The following is a 19,948-nucleotide window of genomic DNA, read 5'->3' as shown; positions in this document are numbered from 1 at the left end:
GAAGCTGTTAGCGAAGGTGTTGGCTACCAGAATTGAGGACTGTGACCTGGGGTGATTCACGAGGACCAGACGGGTTTTGTTAAGGGAAGGCAGCTGAATACCAATGTGCGGAGGCTCCTTAACGTAATCAGGATGCCTACAGTGGAGGGGGAGGCGGATATAGTGGCGCCGATGGACGCGGAGGCCTTCGATAGGGTGGAGTGGGGGTACCTCTGGGAAGTGTTGAGGAGGTTTGGGTTCGGGGAGGGGTTCATTAGTTGGGTTAGGCTACTTTACGAAGCCCCGGTGGCGAGTGTGGCCACGAATCGGAGGAGGTCGGAATACTTTCAGCTATACCGGGGACGAGGCGGGGTGCCCCCTATCCCCCTTGCTATTTGCATTGGCAATTGAGCCTTTGGCTCTAAGAGGGTCCAGGAACTGGAGGGGACTGGTCTGGGGGGAGGGGAGGGGGGGGGGGGGGGGGGGGGGGGGGACACGAAGACACCGGGTTTCGTTGTATGCCGATGTTACTGTATGTGGCGGACCCAGTGGGGGGGATGCCGGAGGTGATGCGGATCCTCAGGGCGTTTGGGGACTTATCCGGGTATAAGCTCAACGTGGGGAAGAGTGAGCTCTTCGTGGTACACCCAGGGGACCAGGGAAGGGGGATAGACGAGCTTCCACTGAAGAGGGCGGAAAGGAGTTTTCGGTATCTGGGGATCCAGGTGGCCAGGAGCTGGGGAGCCCTACACAAGCTCAACTTGACGAGGCTGGTGGAGCAGATGGAGGAGTTTAAAAGGTGGGAAGAGCTGGTAATTGACTTCAGGAAACAAAGTACTGTACACACCCCTGTAAGTATCAACGGGGCCAAGGTGGAGATGATTAGCAGTTTCAAATTCCTAGGGGTTCACATCTCCAAAAATCTGTCCTGGTCCGCCCATGTCGACGCTACCACCAAGAAAGCACAACAGCGCCTATACTTCCTCAGGAAACTAAGGAAATTCGGCATGTCCACATTGACTCTTACCAACTTTTACAGATGCACCATAGAAAGCAACCTATCGGGCTGCATCACAGCCTGGTATGGCAACTGCTCGGCCCAGGACCGCAAGAAACTTCAGAGAGTCGTGAACACCGCCCAGTCCATCACACGAACCTGCCTCCCATCCTTTGACTCCATCTACACCTCCCGCTGCCTGGGGAAAGCGGGCAGTATAATCAAAGATCCCTCCCACCCGGCTTACTCACTCTTCCAACTTCTTCCATCGGGCAGGAGATACAGAAGTCTGAGAACACGCACGAACAGACTCAAAAACAGCTTCTTCCCCACTGTTACCAGACTCCTAAATGACCCTCTTATGGACTGACTTCATTAACACTACACCCTGTATGCTTCATCCGATGCCAGTGCTTGTGTAGTTACATTGTATATATTGTGTTTCCCTATTATGTATTTTCTTTTATTCCCTTTTCTTCTCATGTACTTAATGATCTGTTGAGCAGCTCGCAGAAAAATACTTTTCACTGTCCCTCGGTACACGCGACAATAAACAAATCCAATCCAATCCAATCTCCTTGGCGGGTAGGGTACAGTCGGTGAAGATGACGGTGCTCTCGAGGTTCCTTTTTACATTCCAGTGCCTCCCCATCCTGATTCCTAAGGCCTTTTTTCAGCGGGTCAGTAGGAGCATCATGGGATTCATGTGGGCGAAAAAGACCCCGAGGGTGAGAAGGGTGTTTCTGGAGCGGAGTAGGGACAGAGGAGGGTTAGCGTTACCTAATCTGTGTGGGTATTACTGGGCTGTCAATGTGGCGATGATACGCAAGTGGGTAATGGAGGGGGAGGGGCCGGCGTGGAAGAGGCTGGAGATATAGTCCTGTGTGAGCACGAGTCTGGGAGCACTAGCGACAGCACTGCTGCCGCTCCCGCCGACTAGGTGCACCTCGAGCCCAGTGGTGGCGGCGACTTTGAAAATTTGGTGCAGTGGAGGCGCCACAGGGGTGAGGTAGAGGCTTCGGTTTGGTCCCCGATCCGGGAAAACCATCGGTTCGTCCCAGGGAGAATGGATGGAGGGTTCCTGAGCTGGCACAGGGCATGAATTAGAAGGATGGGGGACCTGTTTTTAGATGGGACGTTTGCGAGCCTTGGGGCGCTGGAGGAAACATTCGGCTTCCCCCCGTAAATGCCTTCAGGTACATGCAGGTAAGGGCGTTTGTAAGACGACGGGTGAGGGAGTTCCCGCTGTTTCCAGCACTCAGGAGCCAGGATAGGTTGCTCTCGGGGGTGTGGGTTGGAGAGGGCAGGGTCTCGGCGATCTGCCTGGAGATGCAGGAGGAGGAGGAGACCTCGGTGGAGGAGCTAAAGGGTAAATGGGAGGAGGAGCTTGGGGAGGAGATAGACGAGGGTACGTGGGCAGACGCCCTGGGTAAGGTTAATTCTTCCTCCTCTTGTGCCAGGCTTAGCCTGATACAATTTAAGGTTCTTCATAGAGCGCATATGACAGGGGCGAGGCTGAGCAGGTTCTTTGGGGTGGAAGACAGGTGTGGGAGGTGCTCGGGGAGCCCAGCAAATCATACCCATATGTTCTGGGCGTGCCCGGCTCTGGATGGGTTCTGGAGGGGTATTGCGAGGACGATGTCTAAGGTGGTGAACACCCAGGTTAAGCCAAGCTGGGGATTAGCACTATTTGGGGTATCGGATGAGCTGGGAGTGCAGGAGGCGAAAGAGGCCAGTATTCTGGCCTTTGCATCCTGGTAGCCCGGCGGAGGATTCTTCTTCAGTGGAAGGATGCGAGGCCCCCGAGCGTGGAAGCCTGGATCAGCGACATGGCAGGGTTCATTAAATTGGAGAGGGTAAAATTTGCCTTGAGAGGGTCTGTGCAAGGGTTCTTCAGGCGGTGGCAACCGTTCCTAGACTTTCTAGCGGGGCGTTAGGAAGTGGTCAGCAGCAGCAGCAACCCAGAGGGAACGGGGTGGGAGAGAGAGAGGATGTACTTTGTGTTTTCTACTGTGCTTTTTATTGCTTAATGGGGGGGTTTGTATATTGGGGGAATTCGTGATGTAGTTGTAAGATGTTTATTTATGTGTTCTGTGTTTTTCTTTTTTCTGTAAGGGGGTTTGTTGAAAATATGTAAAAATTTGAATTAAAAAAAAGCGCTATACCTAGGGCCACCCCCCATCCTGTAACTCCACCTAACATTTGGACACTAAGGGGCAATTTAGCATGGCCAATCCACCTAACCTGAACATCTTTTGGGACTGAGGGAGGAAACCGCAGCACCAGGAGGAAAAGATCGCAAAAAGGATGAGAATGTGCAAACTCCACACAGTCGCCCAAGGTTAGAATCAAGCCCAAATCTGTGGCGCTGTGAGGCAGCAGTGCTAACCACTGTGCCCTGGTCAGCCATGGGATGGAAAGAAATTGGAGTCTCTACCAACGCTATCCATAGTTCCAGCCTACGTTTTGCAACGAGAAGTGTACGTTGCCACAGCAACATGGACTCCTCAGGTATAGGGTGCAGTTTGCTGGATAGCTAGTGTGGATCACATTAGTGCCAACAGCATGAGGTTTAATTCCCATTCCAGCTGGAATGCCTTCTTGGGACTTGTCTCCTTGCTTCACTTATTGCAATGCTCTAGGTCAGATCCGCCTTCAAGCAGAGAAAAGGAGCTAATTACTTTAATTTACATTTATTGAATGAACAAAAAAAATCAAATGATGCATATGTTCATGTGATATACTGTAATCCTGGTCTTTAAACCTGGATCAACAAGGAGGCATTTAATTTGTTATAACAAAATTTTGCTTAATAAATTTGTCGAATACTGTATAGTGTGACCACAGAAACATCTGTATTCATCTTTTCAGTATTGCAGGTCAAGGTCTCTAGAAATCAATATCATATAGAACAGGCCTGAATTGTGTCAATAAATTATATTTTGGTAAGTTGGATTCCAATTATGAGGGGTAAGAGACTATTTTAAATCCTTCTTTCGCAGCATTATGTTACACTCAAAAATTAAGCTATAATGGAGCGCTAAGAAAATATTGTCATTAGAATCACAGAATCCCTGCAATGCATAAGGAGGCCATTTGGCCCATCAAGTCTGCTCCGACCCTATTAAAAGAGCACTCCACCCAAGCCCACATCCCCGCCCTATCCGAATAACCCCTTAACCTAACCTACACATCCCTGGACACTAAGGGGCAATTTAGCATGGCCAATCTGCCTAACCTTCACATCTTTGGACTGTGGAAGGAAACCGGAGAACTCAGAGGAAACCCACGCAGACGCGGGGAGAAAGTGCAAACTCCACACAGTCACCCGAGGCCGGAATTGAACCCGGGTCCCTGATGCTGTGAATCAGCAGTGCTAACCACTATGCCACCTCAGTGACATGATTTCCAATGGCTAACAATGAATGGCACAGTTTAATACCGAGAAGAAAAAAAATTCAAACTCAATCTATTACAATTTTTTAACACATGCCCACAAGGCTTATTCCTTTTGTAACCTCAGTTGTTATTTTGCTGTATAATAGCCCAACAGATTTTTAAAAAATAGTTAATTGCTGAAAGTGTTAGGAAGAAATTGTAAAAAATGTTTTTTGCCAGATGTGATTAAGCCTTGCCAGATAAAATTGAGTGTGGCAGTAACCAACCTTGAAGTTCTTCACAGGATACACAATATATAATAAAATTATGCAGAAGATTACCTAAATTTTATCTTTTGCCTCAGTATATGATCCATCCAGGCCTCCATAAAAGCAGTCAAGGCCTCTGTTAATGGAATAGTTTGAGCATCTTCTGGAAGTGGTTGAATTCCTTCCAGAACCTGACCAATCACAGTCTGCACAGCAGCAGTTGCATATTCATTGGGTTTACTGGGGAGCTCAACTGAAATGAGAAAAAGAATATTCACACTTTATTTGTAAAACAGAACTTAATCACCTTGAGTGAAGTTTGGTGGGTTGCTGAGAAAGTATAAAATTGCTGCTAAAACCTATATTGTTGATGCTCCAGTTATGTTCTGGCTTAAAGAAGTGTACACCGCTATCGCTGTGCCACTGTGGGCTTCCTTGTAAGGGCTGAACTCCTACTTTTGCTTCTTGCTGGAATTAATTATTTTCCAGCTGTCAAATGGTTGTTTTTCAAATACCGAATAGTGTAAAAGGAGTGATAGTGAATCAGGTGTATATCATGATGCTAAGTAACAAATATTACATCAATGTCACAAGGCACTTTTGAGAGTTTGAGGAATCCAATTACCTGATCGATAATTTATCCTCCACTGTCTTCCCACAGGCATTGTCTGCTCAAATATATCAATAGCCATCCTTTTGCAGTTAGTTGAAAATACCGTTAGTGCCTTCACTGAGAATGTCTGTAAAAGGAACATAATTTGAAGTGATGTTTGCAGTTTTGCATCTGCATGCACACACATACAGTTTTTATTGTACGACCAATGCATCTTCTTTGGTGTTGTGCATGAAAAGTGCATTATAGGGAGTATATACCACATTGCTGCCAAGATGAATCAGTGATCGAAGGACAAAAACGTTTAATTACTGTTAAAGGAGGTTAGATTTTAATTGGACTTCAGGCTGCAGCTCATAACCATGGATCTTCTGTTTTTTTGGGTGTATTTGGGGTGTCTAATGAGGCAGTTGATGTGAACAAGAGAGATATATTATATTACATGTAGATATCCTGTGTATTGCTCAGTGAGCCAGAGGGTTCATAATGGCAGATTACTATGCTACAGAGTATTACCAGAAACAGATTTATCAGCCCTTGCGGAGGAGCACACTGGAGGTGGGTCTCAGGTTTATTTGATGTTCCCAGGATCTGGGAGCACATGTGAGCAGAGAGCGGGGGTAGGGGGGTATACGAAGAACAATAGAGATGGGAGTTCTAAGAAATCTGGGACATGAATTTGGATCATTAGTAGAGGGTTCCAGAGATCCAGGAGAGAAAGTATGGATGGTCTCAGGGTCTGATTACACTGGAGGTTGACTGGGTTCAGGGAACATCGGAAATTATGTCTTAGGAATTTTAAAAAACTATTTTCATGGGATGTGAGAATCGCTGGCAAGACCACCATTTGTGCCCATTCCTAATTGCCCTAGAAAAAGTGATTGCGAGCCTTCTTGAATTGCTACAGTCCATCTGGTGTAGGCACAGGAATAGGGCTGTTAGGAGGGAGTTTCAGCTTTTTGACCCAGTGACAATGAAGGACCAGTGATGTAATTTCATGTCAGAGATATGTGCAGCTTGGAGGGAAGGTGGTGGTGTTCTAATGCATCTGCTATCTTTGTCCTAGGTGGTGGACATCACATAGGAATAGGAGTAGGCAATTCAGCCCCTCAAGTCTGCTCCACCATTCTTTGATTTTATGGCGGATGTGTGGCCTAACTCCATATACCTGCCTGTGGCCCACATCCCTTAATACTTGGCTAAACAAAAAATTATCTCAGATTTAAAATTAACAACTGTTCTAGCTTCAATTGTGGAAGAGAGTTCCAAATTTCTACCACCCTTTGTGCATAGAAGTGCTTCCTAACATCTCTCCTGAATGGTCTGGCCCTAATTTTTAGACTGTGCCCCCTAATTGTAGAATCTCCAACCAGTGGAAACAGTTTATCTTTATCTACCCTGTCTTTTCCTGTAAATATCTTGAAGACTTTGATCAGATCACCCCATAACCTTCCAAATTTTAGAGAAAACAGGCCTAGTTTGTATAATTTCTCCTCATAACTTAACCCCTGAAGGCCAGGTGTCATTTTTGTCACCCGATGTTTCACTCCCTCTGAAGCCAAAATATTCTTCCTAAGGTGTGGTGTCTAGATTTGCTCACAGTATTCCAAGTGGGGACGAACCAGAGTTTTGTAAAACTGCAGCACAACTTCTGCATCCTTATACTCCAGTCCTCTGGGTCCGTATTCCATTAATCTGCTTGATTACTTTCTGCACGTGGCATTTTAAAGACCTATGCACCTGAACCCCAGGTCTCTTTGGACATCCACTGAATTTAGCTTCATATCATCTAGAAAGTACCCTGATGTATCCTTTTTTGGTCCAAAATGGATAGCCTCACACTTGCTTACATCAAAATCCATCTGCCACAGCTTTGCCCATTCACCTAGTCTATCAATATGCCTTTGCAATTTTATGCTGTCATCTACACTGTCTACAATGTCACCTGATTTTGTGTCATCAGCAAATTTGGATATAGTACTTTCTATGCCATTATGCATAGAATGAATGAATGTGAACAATTGAGGTCTGACACAGATCCCTGTGGGACACCACTAGTCACATCCTGCCAATTTGAGTACCTATCCATTATCCCTACTTTCTGTTGCCTGCCACTCAACCCAGCCATATCAGTGATTTGCCCTCAATTCTATGGGCTTCCACCTTAGCTAACAATCCCTTATGCGGGACTTTATAAAATGCCTTCTGGAAGTCCATACAAACAACATGCATAGACATTCCCCTGTCCACTACCATATCACTTCAGAAAATTCAATGAGGTTTGAAAGGCATGATCTATCTGTCAAGAATCCATGCTGGATTTCCCTAATTGACTGAATTTTTTCAAGGTTACCCTATCCTTGATTATAGACTCCAACAATTTCCTCACCACCACAGATGTTAGGCTGGCTGGTTTTCCATGGTTTTCCTCTTTCACCCTTCTTAAAAAGTGGTGTTACATGAGCAATTTTCCAATCCAGAGGAACGACTCCTGAATCTAGGGAACTCTGAAAGATTATGGGCATGGTTCAGTGACTGTGCTGCGCCTGGCGTGGATCCGGGCGCACTGGGTGAATAGCTGGAGAGGGCAAAAATCAAGATTCGCACCGGGAACGAATGATTTCACGATTCACCCGACTCGTTCCCAATGGCGTGATCCAGATCTCGCCCAAAAATGATGAGAATATCATTCACTCTAATTTGCATTCATTTCAATTTCATTAATGAGATTGAAGTCAAATGCAGTGGCCTCCTGGGAGTTACCCGACTCCCCAGCAGGAAGGCATGTGGGTGTCATTTAGTACTCTTTTCAAAAGCGTGAAGCTGGCGCAATGGCTACTGAGGGGAACTGAGGAGGTGAGTAGCCTTTTCCATCTACTAGCATGTAACTCATGAGCACATTCTCCCCGTGTTTGCGTGGGTTTCACCCTCACACCCCAAAGATGTGCAGGGTAGGTGGAATGGCCACGCTATATTGCCCCTTACTTGGAAAAAATGAATTTGGTACTCTAAATTCATGAAAGAATACACAGGCTGGAGGCAGTACCACATGAGTAGGGAGCGTCTGCATATCCTCAAGACCCGACAGCCCAGCAGGCTGAGGAGGGGGCCAGAAGGGAAGGCCATGATGCATAGGCGGCGTTGGTCCTTCCAAGAGCTGGTGGACAGCATATGCCGCAGAACAAAGAAAATTATAGCACAGGAACAGGCCCTTTGGCCCTCCAAGCCTGCACCGACCATGCTGCCCTTCCGGGGACAATATCCCTCCATTCCCATCCTATTCATGTATTTGTCAAAACGCCTCTTAAAAGTCACTATTGTTTCTGCTTCCACTACCTCCCATGGCAGCGAGTTTCAAGCTCCAACTACCCTCTGTGTAAAAAAAACTGCCTCATACATCTCCTTGAAACGTTGCCCCCTCGCACCTTAAACCTATGCCCCCTAGTAATCGACTCTTCCACCCTGGGAAAAAACGTCTGGCTATGCACTTTGTCCATGCCCCTCATGATTTTGTAGATTTCTATCAGGTCGCCCCTCAACCTCCATCGTTCCAGTGAGAACAAATCAAGTTTTTCCAACCTCTCCTCATAGCTTATGCCCTCCATACCAAGCAGCATCCTGGTAAATCGTTTCTGTACCCTCTCCAAAGCCTCCACAATCTTCTGGTAGTGTGGCAAACAGAATTGAACACTATATTCCAAGGCCGTATGCCTTCTTGACTACCTTTTCCACCTGCGTTACCACTTTCAGTGACCTGTGGACCTGTACATCTAGATCCCTTTGCCTATCAACTCTGAAGGGTTCTGCCATTCCCATATTTCCCAACTGTATTGGACCTTCCAAAATGCATTACCTCACATTTGTCTGGATTAAATTCCATCTGCCATCTCTCCGCCCAAGTCTCCAAACAATCTAAATCCTGCTGTGTACTCTGACAGTCCTCATCGCTATCCGCAATTCCACCACACTTTGTGTCGTCTGCAAACTTACTAATCAAACCAGTTACATTTTCCTCCAAGTCATTTATATATATTACAAACAGCAAAGGTCCCAGCACAGATCCCTGAGGAATGCCACTAGTCACAGCCCTCCATTCAGAAACGCACCCATCCACTGTTACCCTCTTGTCTTCTATGACCGGGTCAGTTCTGTATCCAACTTTTATCCAGCTCACCTCTGATCCCGTGCAACTTCACCTTCTGTACCAGTCTGCAATGAGGGACCTTGTCAAAGGCCTTACATCCATGTAGACAACATCCACTGCCCTACCCTCATTAATCATATTCTTCACTTCTTTGAAAAACCCGATCAGGTTAGTGAGACACAATCTCCCCTTTACAAAACCATGTTGCCTCTCGCTAATACAGCCACTCATTTCCAAGTGGGAGTAAATCCTGTCTCGAAGAATCCTCTCCAATAATTTCCCTATCACTGACGACTTGACCCACTGCAATTCCTTGGTCCTACACCCATCTCTAGATCATCTCGACAACAAGGACGCCTAATTAGACTCCTATTTATTGACTACAGCTTTGCCTTCAACATCATAATCCAAGCCAAGCTCATATCAAAGCTCCAAAACTACTCTGGATCCTCGACTTTCTGACCCACAGACCACAATTAGTAAGAATAAACAACAACACTTCTTCCACAATAGTACTCCATACCGGGGCCCCGCAAGGCTGCGCACTTAGCCCCCTACTATACTCCCTGTACACACATGGCTGCATGGCAAAATTTGGGTCCAGCTCCATCTACAAATTTGCTGATGATACGACCATAGTGGGCCGGATCTCGAATAATGAGTCAGAATACAGGAGGGAGATTGAGAACCTAGTGGAGTGGTGCAACGACAACAATCTATCCCTCAATGCCAGCAAAACTAAAGAGCTGGTCATTGACTTCAGAAAGCAAAATACTGTAAGCACCCCTGTCAGCATCAACGGGACCGAGGTGGAGATGGTTACCAGTTTCAAATTCCTAGGGGTACACATCTCCAAAATTCTGTCATGGTCCACTCACGTCGACCCAAGAAAGCGCAACAGCGCCTATCCTTCCTCAGGAAACTAAGGAAATTCAGCAGGTCCACATTAACTCTTACCAACTTTTACAGATGCACCATATAAAGCATCCTATCTGGCTGCATCACTGCCTGGTATGGCAACTGTTCGGCCCAAGACCGCAAGAAACTTCAGAATGTCGTGAACACAGCCCAATCCATCACCCGAACCTACCTCCCATCCATTGACTCCATCTACACCTCCCGCTGCCTGGGGAAAGAGGGCAGCATAATCAAAGACCCTTCTCATTCGGCTTACTCACTTTTCCAACTTCTTCCATCGGGCAGGAGATACAAAAGTCTGAGAACACGCACGAACAGACTCAAAAACAGCTTCAGCCCCGCTGTTACCAGACTCCTAAACGACCATCTTATGGACTGACCTCATTAACACTATACCCCTGAATGCTTCACCCGATGCCGGTGTTATGTAGTTACGTTGTGTACCTTGTGTTGCCTTATCATGTATTTTCTTTTATTTCCTTTTCTTTTCATGTACTTAATGATCTGTTGAGCTGCTCGCAGAAAATACTTTTCACTGTACCTTAGTACACGTGACACTAAACAAAATCCAAATAAGGTTCATCAGCCTGTAATTACCTGGATTATCCTTGCTACCCTTCTTCCAATCAAATTATTATTGCAATGGCCGGGAATCGATCCCGGGTCAACTGCTTGGAAGGTAGCTATGCTCACCACTATACCGCCATCGCTCACTCTTGCTACCCTCTCCCCCATCATACCGCCCTCTCCTGACCACCCTGTACCCCCCTCAAAAGGTCTGTGTAAAATCACTGCATGGTGATGGGCCTGTGTTGGCATTGTGAGCGGGTCACTATACAAGGCAGCAGAGTAATGATCAGTTGCTGTGAGGAAAGGGCAGACCCGCTGTGAAGATTAACATGACAGAGGCTTCACATGTATCAAGTGTGACATGTTTTAATAGTGAACATTTTAACGTGACAATTTCCATTCCCTCAAGCTACGGATAGCAACCTCACCATTGCCCACTCAGTGCTCCTCTCTCTTCTTGATTTCTGTGGTCTAATGCTACATCTGGGTCTGTCTCCATTAGCAGATTTTCCAAGTTTACTGTGGAGAGTCTCTGTCTCAACTCATTAAAGATGGGCTTATCCAAATCTAAAATTCTAGTTGCTGATTTGTGCTTTTCATTTTCAAACATTACATTGAAGTCAATCATGTTATGATCACTATTTGATAAATGTTCATGCACAATCTGGTTACTAATTAAATCTGGCTCATTACTAAATCCTGGGGCTGGTTTAGCACACTGGGCTAAATAGCTGGCTTTTAAAGCAGACCAAGGCAGGCCAGCAGCACGGTTCAATTCCCGTACCAGCCTCCCCGAACAGGTGCCGAAATGTGGCGACTTGGGGCTTTTCACAGTAACTTCATTTGAAGCCTACTTGTGACAATAAGCGATTTTCATTTAAATCCAATATTGTTTGCCTCCCTTGTTGCATTCAGGACTCTTCTTTAGCTATAAAGAGGAGTAAGATAAATTATGAGAGTAAACTTGCTCAGAATATAAAAACAGATAGTAAAAGTTTCTACAAATATAAAAAACAAAAAAGAGTGGCTAAGGTAAATATTGGTTCTTTAGAGGATGAGAAGGGAGATTTAATAATGGGAGATGAGGAAATGGCTGAGGAACTGAACAGGTTTTTTGGGTCGGTCTTCACAGTGGAAGACACTAATAACATGTCAGTGACTGATGGAAATGAGGCTGACAGGTGAGGACCTTGAGACGATTGTTATCACCAAGGAAGTAGTGATGGGCAAGCTAATGGGGCTAAAGGTAGACAAGTCTTCTGGCCCTGATGGAATGCATTCCAGGGCACTAAAAGAGATGGCTAGGGAAATTGCAAATGCACTAGTGATAATTTACCAAAATTCACTAGACTCTGGGGTGGTCCCGGCGGATTGGAAATTAGCAAACGTGACACCTCTGTTTAATAAAGGAGGTCGGCAGAAAGCGGGTAATTTAGGCCAGTTAGCTTAACTTTGGTCGTAGGGAAGATACTGGAATCTATCATCAAGGAAGAAATAGCGAGGCACCTGGATGGAAATTGTCCCATTGGGCAGACGCAGCATGGGTTCATAAAGGACAGGTCGGCCTATCTAATTTAGTGGAATTTTTTGAGGGCATTACCAGTGCGATCGACAACGGGGAGCCAATGGATGTGGTATATCAGGATTTCCAGAAAGCTTTTGATCTCCCTAGTCGTATGTGTGGAAAGACTGGAGGTACTGGACAACAACGCGAGGAGGAATAATTTAAGGATGCTTGGTCTTCCTGAAGGTGCAGAAGGAGCAGAAGTCGGGGCATATGTGAGCACGATGCTGCACTCGTTAATGGGGCGGGTCCGCTGGAGGTGGAGGGAGCATACCGAGTGATGGCGCGAGGACCGAGAGCAGGAGAAGTTCCTAGAGCCATAGTGGTGAGATTCCTCCGTTTTAAGGACAGAGAGATGGTCCTTAGATGGGCAAAGAAAACTCGGAGCAGTAGGTGGGAGAACGCGGTGATCCGCGTATATCAAGACTGGAGTGCGGAGGCGAGAAGGAGGGCGAGCTTTAATCGGGCCAAGGCGGTGCTTCACAAAAAGAAGATAAAATTTGGAATGCTGCAACCGGCAAGACTGTGGGTCACATATCAAGGGAGGCACCACTACTTTGAGACGGCGGATGAGGCGTGGACTTTTATTGTGGAAGAAAAACTGGAATAAGCGGGTTATTAAAAAAGAACGTTTGAAACAAAGTGGTGGGGCGAGTATGGGGGGCGAAGAGGGGGGGAAAAAGGGGGGGAAAGATGAGTTTTATGTTATTAATCCTGCGATGCGGTAACTTTTCTCTCTTCCACAGGTGGTGGTGGAGGGAGGAAGGGAGGTGGAGGAGATGGGGCGTTGGCCATGGGGGGCGGGGCCAAAAGGGAAGCGCGGGCTTTGTTCCCGCGCTATGATAATTATGGCGGGAATAGGGAAGCAGGAAGGAGGGGGCGTCGCACGGTGCGAGCCGAGGTCACGGGGGGAAGCCGAGGTCGGCCAGAGTTTGCTGACTTCTGGGAGCAACATGGGGGGTGTAACTACGCTAGTGGGGGATCTAGCGGGGGGTGGGGGGGGGGGGGTGGGAGGGGGGAGCTACTGGGTTGTTGCTGCTGGGGAGAGGGGGGAACCGGAATGGGAACCGGAATGGGGTGAGGTGGGTGGGGGGGCACCACCTGGGGGGGACACAGCTGCGTGGGAACCGGGTGAGGAGCTGGAAAAAGGGGATGGCTAATCGACAGGGGGGGTAAAAAGCCCCCCAACCCGGTTGATCACGTGGAATGTGAGGGCTGAACGGGCCGATAAACAGGGCACGAGTACTCGCACACCTTAAGAAACTTAAGGCAGACGTGGTTATGTTACAAGAGACGCACTTGAAACTTATAGACCAGGTTAGACTACGCAAAGGATGGGTGGGGCAGGTGTTTCATTCGGGGCTAGATGCGAAAAACAGGGGGGTGGCTATACTAGTGGGGAAGCAGGTTATGTTTGAGGCAAAGACCATAGTGGCGGATAGCAGGGGCAGATACGTGATGGTGAGTGGCAAATTACAGGGGGAGGCGATGGTCTTGGTAAACGTATATGCCCCGAACTGGGATGATGCCAATTTTATGAGGCGCATGCTAGGACGCATCCCGGACCTAGAGGTGGGAAAGTTGGTAATGGGGGGAGATTTTAATACGGTGCTGGAGCCAGGGTTGGACAGGTCGAGATCCAGGACTGGAAGGAGGCCGGCTGCAGCCAAGGTGCTTAAAGATTTTATGGAGCAGATGGGAGGAGTAGACCCGTGGAGATTTAGTAGACCTAGGAGTAAGGAGTTTTCGTTTTTCTCCTATGTCCACAAAGTTTATTCGCGAATAGACTTTTTTGTTTTGGGAAGGGCGTTGATCCCGAAGGTGAGGGGGACGGAGTATACGGCTATAGCCATTTCGGATCATGCTCCACATTGGGTAGACTTGGAGATAGGGGTGGAAACAGAAGGGCGTCCACCCTGGAGAATGGACTTATGGCAGACAAAGGGGTGTGTCTAAGGGTGAGGGGGTGCATTGAAAAATACTTGGAACTCAATAACGGGGAGGTCCAGGTGGGAGTGGTCTGGGAGGCGCTGAAGGCAGTGGTTAGAGGGGAGCTGATATCAATAAGGGCACATAAAGGAAAGCAGGAGAGTAGGGAACGGGAGCGGTTGCTGCAAAACTTCTGAGGGTGGACAGGCAATATGCGGAGGCACCGGAGGAGGGACTGTACAGGGAAAGGCAAAGGTTACACGTAGAATTTGACTTGCTGACAACGGGTACTGCAGAAGCACAGTGGAGGAAGGCACAGGGTGTACAGTATGAGTATGGGGAGAAGGCGAGCAGGTTGCTGGCCCATCAATTGAGGAAAAGGGGAGCAGCGAGGGAAATAGGGGGAGTGAGGGATGAGGAAGGAGAGATAGAGCGGGGAGCGGAGAGAGTGAATGGAGTGTTCAAGGCATTCTATAAAAGATTATACGAAGCTCGGCCCCCGGATGGGAAGGAGAGAATGATGTGCTTCCTGGACTGGCTGGAATTTCCTAAGGTGGAGGAGCAGGAGAGGGTGGGACTGGGAGCACAGATCGAGATAGAGGAAGTAGTGAAAGGAATTAGGAGTATGCAGGCGGGGAAGGCTCCGGGACCGGATGGATTTCCAGTCGAATTTTATAGGAAATATGTGGACTTGCTTGCCCCGATACTGATGAGAACCTTTAATGAGGCGAAGGAAAGGGGACAGCTGCCCCCGACTATGTCGGAGGCAACGATATCGCTTCTCCTAAAGAAGGAAAAAGACCCGCTGCAATGCGGGTCCTATAGACCTATTTCCCTCCTAAATGTAGACGCTAAGATTCTGGCCAAGGTAATGGCAATGAGGATAGAGGATTGTGACCCGGGGGTAGTCCATGAGGACCAAACTGGGTTTGTGAAGGGGAGACAGCTGAATACGAATATACGGAGGCTGCTAGGGGTAATGATGATGCCCCCACCAGAGGGGGAAGCGGAGATAGTGGTGGCAATGGATGCCGAGAAAGCATTTGATACAGTGGAGTGGGATTATTTGTGGGAGGTGTTGAGGAGATTTGGCTTTGGAGATGAGTATATTAGATGGGTACAGCTGCTGTATAGGGCCCCGATGGCGAGCGTGGTCACGAATGGACGGGGGTCTGTGTATTTTCGGCTCCATAGAGGGACGGGGCAGGGATGTCCTCTGTCTCCATTATTGTTTGCACTGGCGATTGAGCGGACGATTTATTGGTGTATGTGGTAGACCCGGCGGAGGGGATGCCAGAGATAATGTGGATACTTGGGGAGTTTGGAGAATTTTCAGGATATAAGCTGAACATGGGGAAAAGTGAGCTGTTTGTGGTGCATCCAGGGGAGCAGAGCAGAGAAATAGAGGACTTACTGTTTAGGAAGGTAACAAGGGACTTTCGCTACTTGGGGATCCAGATAGCCAAGAATTGGGGTACATTGCATAGGTTAAACTTAACGCGGTTGGTGGAACAGATGGAGGAGGACTTCAAGAGATGGGACATGGTATCCCTGTCATTGGCGGGGAGGGTACAAGCGGTTAAAATGGTGGTCCTCCCGAGATTCCTCTTTTGTGTTTCAGTGCCTCCTGGTGGTGATCACGAAGACTTTTTTCAAAAGGATTGAGAAGAGTATCATGAGTTTTGTGTGGGCCGGGAAGACCCCGAGAGTGAGGAAGGGATTTTTGCAGCGTAGTAGGGATAGGGGGGGGCTGGCGCTACCGAGCCTGAGTGAGTACTAGTGGGCCGCCAACATCTCAATGGTATGTAAGTGGATGGGAGAAGAGGAGGGAGCGGCGTGGAAGAGATTGGAGAAGGCGTCCTGTAGGGGGACTTGCCTACAAGCCATGGTGACGGCGCCGTTGCCGTTCTCACCGAAGAAATACACCACAAGCCCGGTGGTGGTGGCTACTCTGAAAATTTGGGGGCAATGGAGACGGCATAGGGGAAAGACGGGAGCCTCGGTGTGGTCCCCGATAAGAAATAATCATAGATTTGCTCTGGGAAGAATGGATGGGGGATTTGGAACATGGCAAAGAGCAGGAGTAACACAATTGAGAGATCTGTTTGTAGATGGGACGTTTGCAAGTCTGGGAGCGCTGATCGAAAAATATGGGTTGCCCCAAGGGAATGCATTCCGGTATATGCAACTGAGGGCTTTTACGAGGCAACAGGTGAGGGAATTCCCGCAGCTCCCGACGCAGGACAGAGTGATCTCAAAGACATGGGTGGGGGACGGTAAGGTGTCAGACATATATAGGGAGATGAGAGACGAGGGGAGATTATGGTAGACGAGCTGAAAGGGAAATGGGAAGAAGAGCTGGGGGAGGAGATTGAGGAGGGGCTGTGGGCTGATGCCCTAAGTAGGGTAAACTCATCGTCTCGTGTGCAGGCTAAGCCTGATACAATTTAAGGTGTTACACAGGGCGCATATGACTGGAACACGGCTTAGCAAAATTTTTTGGAGTAGAGGATAGGTGTGCGAGATGCTCGAAAAGCCCAGCGAATCACACCCACATGTTCTGGTCATGTCCGGCACTACAGGGGTGGGGTTTGGGTGGGGGTGACAAAGGTGCTTTCGAAGGTAGTGGGGGTCCGGGTCGAACCAAGCTGGGGGTTGGCTATATTTGGGGTTGCAGAAGAGCCGGGAGTGCAGGAGGCGAGAGAGGCTGATGTTTTGGCCTTTGCGTCCCTAGTAGCCCGGCGCAGGATACTGTTGATGTGGAAGGAAGCCAAGCCCCCCGGGTGTGGAGACCTGGATAAATGACATGGCAGGGTTTATAAAGCTGGAACGGATTAAGTTCAATCCTAAGGGGATCGGCTCAAGGGTTCACCAGGCGGTTGCAACCGTTCGTCGAATACCTCACAGAAAGATAGAGGAATGGAAAAGAAGAAGACAGCAGCAGCAGCCCAGGGGGTGGGGGGAGGAACCAGAGGGATTCTCAGGGATGTATAATATATAAGTATAATATGTATAGGTTGTTGTTATAGATAATTGTATATTGGACTGTTTAAAACATATTTTTGGAGAATATTTATCTGGGACAAGGCAGTTGGCATAGTTTTGTTTTTGTTTATATATTATTTATTTCTTGTTTATAAAACTGGCCATTGTTATTTATATTGTTATATTACTGTGTCAAAGGATACACAATGTACTGTGATGGTTGGCCAAAAATTTTCAATAAAATATTTTTTTTTAAAAAAGAAACTGGTTTGAGCCCAGTGGCACCTGTGGAGATTTTGAAAAAATTGTAGCCTTGGCCAGAGAGAACTGTGGGGAGTTTAACCAGAATGAGGATGGCATCTCCACGTTTTGGGAAGTGCTGAAGGGGCTGATTAGAGGGGAGGTTATATCTTATAAGGCCCACGGGGACGAGGTTGGAAGGGTGGAAAGGTAGAAGTTGGTCGATGCTATTTTGGAAGTGGACCAGCAGAATTCAGCGGCCCCATCAAAAGAGCTGTTAGCGGAGAGAATGAGGTTGCAGGTGGAGTTTGATCTGGTATCGATAGGGAAGGCGGTGAGCCAATTGCATCGCTCACGGGCTGTATTGTATGAGTATGGGGAGACGGCCAGTCGTCTGTTAGCTCATCAGCTGAGATGACAGCTGGCTACACGAGAGATAGATCAGGTTACGGATGAGGGGGAGGGCTGGTGACAACTCCATATAAGATCAATAGAGCACTTAAGGCATTTTATCAGGGGCTGTATAATTCCGAGCCATTGGGACTGCAAGAGATAGAATAGAATCACTACAGTGCAGGAGGCCATTCTGCCCTTCAAGTCTGCACCCATCCTCCGAAAGAGCACCTTAACCAGGCACCCGCCCTATCCCATCCAACCTATACATCTCTGGACACTAAGGGACAATTTAGCATGGCCAACCCACCTGACCTGCACATCTTTGGACTGTGGGAGGAAACCGTAGCACCCGGAGGAAACCCATGCAGAAAGTGCACGCTCCACACAGCCACCAAGGCCGGAATTGAAACTGGGTCCTTTGCACTGTGAGGCAGCAGTGCTAACCACTTTACCACCTTGCCGCCAATGTATAATGGAGTGCATCAGTTCTATGCAATCAGGGAAAGCAATGTTAAGTAATGGGTTAAGAGACATTGCAATTAGGGGCGAAATTCTCCGTTATCGGCGGAAAGTCCGCCGATCGGCGCAAAAAACGGCGCAAATCCCACTTGCGTCACGTCATAAAAATGGGACGATAGTCTCCGGCCCGAAATGGGCTAGCAGCGACGTAACGGGATCCGCGCTTGCGCAGTGGTTCACGCCGTGCAGCGTCATACGCGCTGCACGGCGTGACGGCTCATAAGGCCGCGCAGCTCCCCCCCACCCGACCGCAACACCCGAATGGATGGCTGGCCGTCGCTCAGCCCCAAGGTTCGAGTCACGCGATGTGGAGGTGCTCCTGGACGCGGTGGAGCAGAGGAGGGACGCCCTGTATCCCGAGCACGGCCGCAGAGTTGCCCCACGCCACAGCCGGCGTCTGTGGAGGGAAGTGGCAGAGGCCGTCACCGCTGTGGCCCTGACACCACGGACAGGCATCCAGTGCCACAAGAAGGTGAACGACCTCGTCAGAGCAGGCAGGGTGAGCCTCCCCCATATCCCCCCTCCCCCATATCCCCCCTCCCCCATATCCCCCCTCCCCCATATCCCCCTCCCCCATATCCCCCCTCCCCCATATCCCCCCTCCCCATATCCCCCTCCCCCATATCCCCCCTCCCCCATATCCCCCCCTCCCCATATCCCCCCTCCCCCATATCCTCCCTCCCCCATACCCCCCCTCCCCATATCCCCCCTCCCCCATATCCCCCCCTCCCCGGCTATCAGGTCGGGGCCCCACGAGCAAGTGAGCCACCAACAGCCCGTCCCCATATCCCCCCTCCCCTATATCCCCCTCCGCCGTATCACCTGATCACTGCCTGATGTCTAACCATGCATGCTTCATTGTGTATCGCAGGACCAAACGTCCAGGCACCCATCCCCGCAGATGCACACCGCCCGCAGGATGCCCCTCGGAGACCACAGGAGACGGAGAGACCCGGACCCTCCAGCATGCGACGCCCGCAGGATGCCCCTCGGAGACCACGGGAGACGGAGAGACGCGGACCCTCCAGCATGCGACGCCCGCAGGATGCCCCTCGCACACCACGGGAGACGGAGAGACCTGGAGCAACAGGGAGACGACACCCCCGTCACGTGCGGGAGCGACCACCCAGCGATGAGGGGGGCAGCCACAGGCCCCCGTCACATCCGAGCCAGGACACCACTACCCAGGACACCACTATCCAGGACACCCCTACCCGGGACACCACTACCCGGGACAGCACTACCCAGGACACCCCTACCCGGGACAGCACTACCCGGGACAGAACTACCCGGGACAGCACTACCCGGGACAGCACTACCCGGGACAGCACTACCCGGGACAGCACTACCCAGGACACCCCTACCCGGGAAGACGAAATACCGGACAGTGACTCAGAGTGGATGGGTGGAGACGAACCCCCACCCCAAAGTGCCATGGAGTCAGAGT

The 19,948-nt window shown here is 49.0% G+C and overlaps 1 protein-coding gene across 4 annotated transcripts in view; it reads right to left on the bottom strand.

The window, feature by feature from the left end:
- ccdc142 (coiled-coil domain containing 142) overlaps positions 1-19,948 on the bottom strand; it is a 302,979-nt gene that overhangs the window by 28,150 nt on the left and 254,881 nt on the right. For all 4 annotated transcript variants that reach the window (XM_072497531.1, XM_072497533.1, XM_072497532.1 and 1 more), the window contains 2 exons: positions 5,249-5,363; positions 4,696-4,876 (listed from right to left, as the gene is read on the bottom strand). In XM_072497531.1, coding sequence (XP_072353632.1) covers positions 4,696-4,876; positions 5,249-5,363 — 296 coding nt within the window. The remainder of the gene's footprint in view (positions 1-4,695; positions 4,877-5,248; positions 5,364-19,948) is intronic.

This window comes from Scyliorhinus torazame, chromosome 3, assembly GCF_047496885.1.
Source record: "Scyliorhinus torazame isolate Kashiwa2021f chromosome 3, sScyTor2.1, whole genome shotgun sequence".
Classification (NCBI taxonomy): Eukaryota; Metazoa; Chordata; class Chondrichthyes; order Carcharhiniformes; family Scyliorhinidae; genus Scyliorhinus; species Scyliorhinus torazame.
This window is presented reverse-complemented; position numbering and strand designations above follow the sequence as displayed.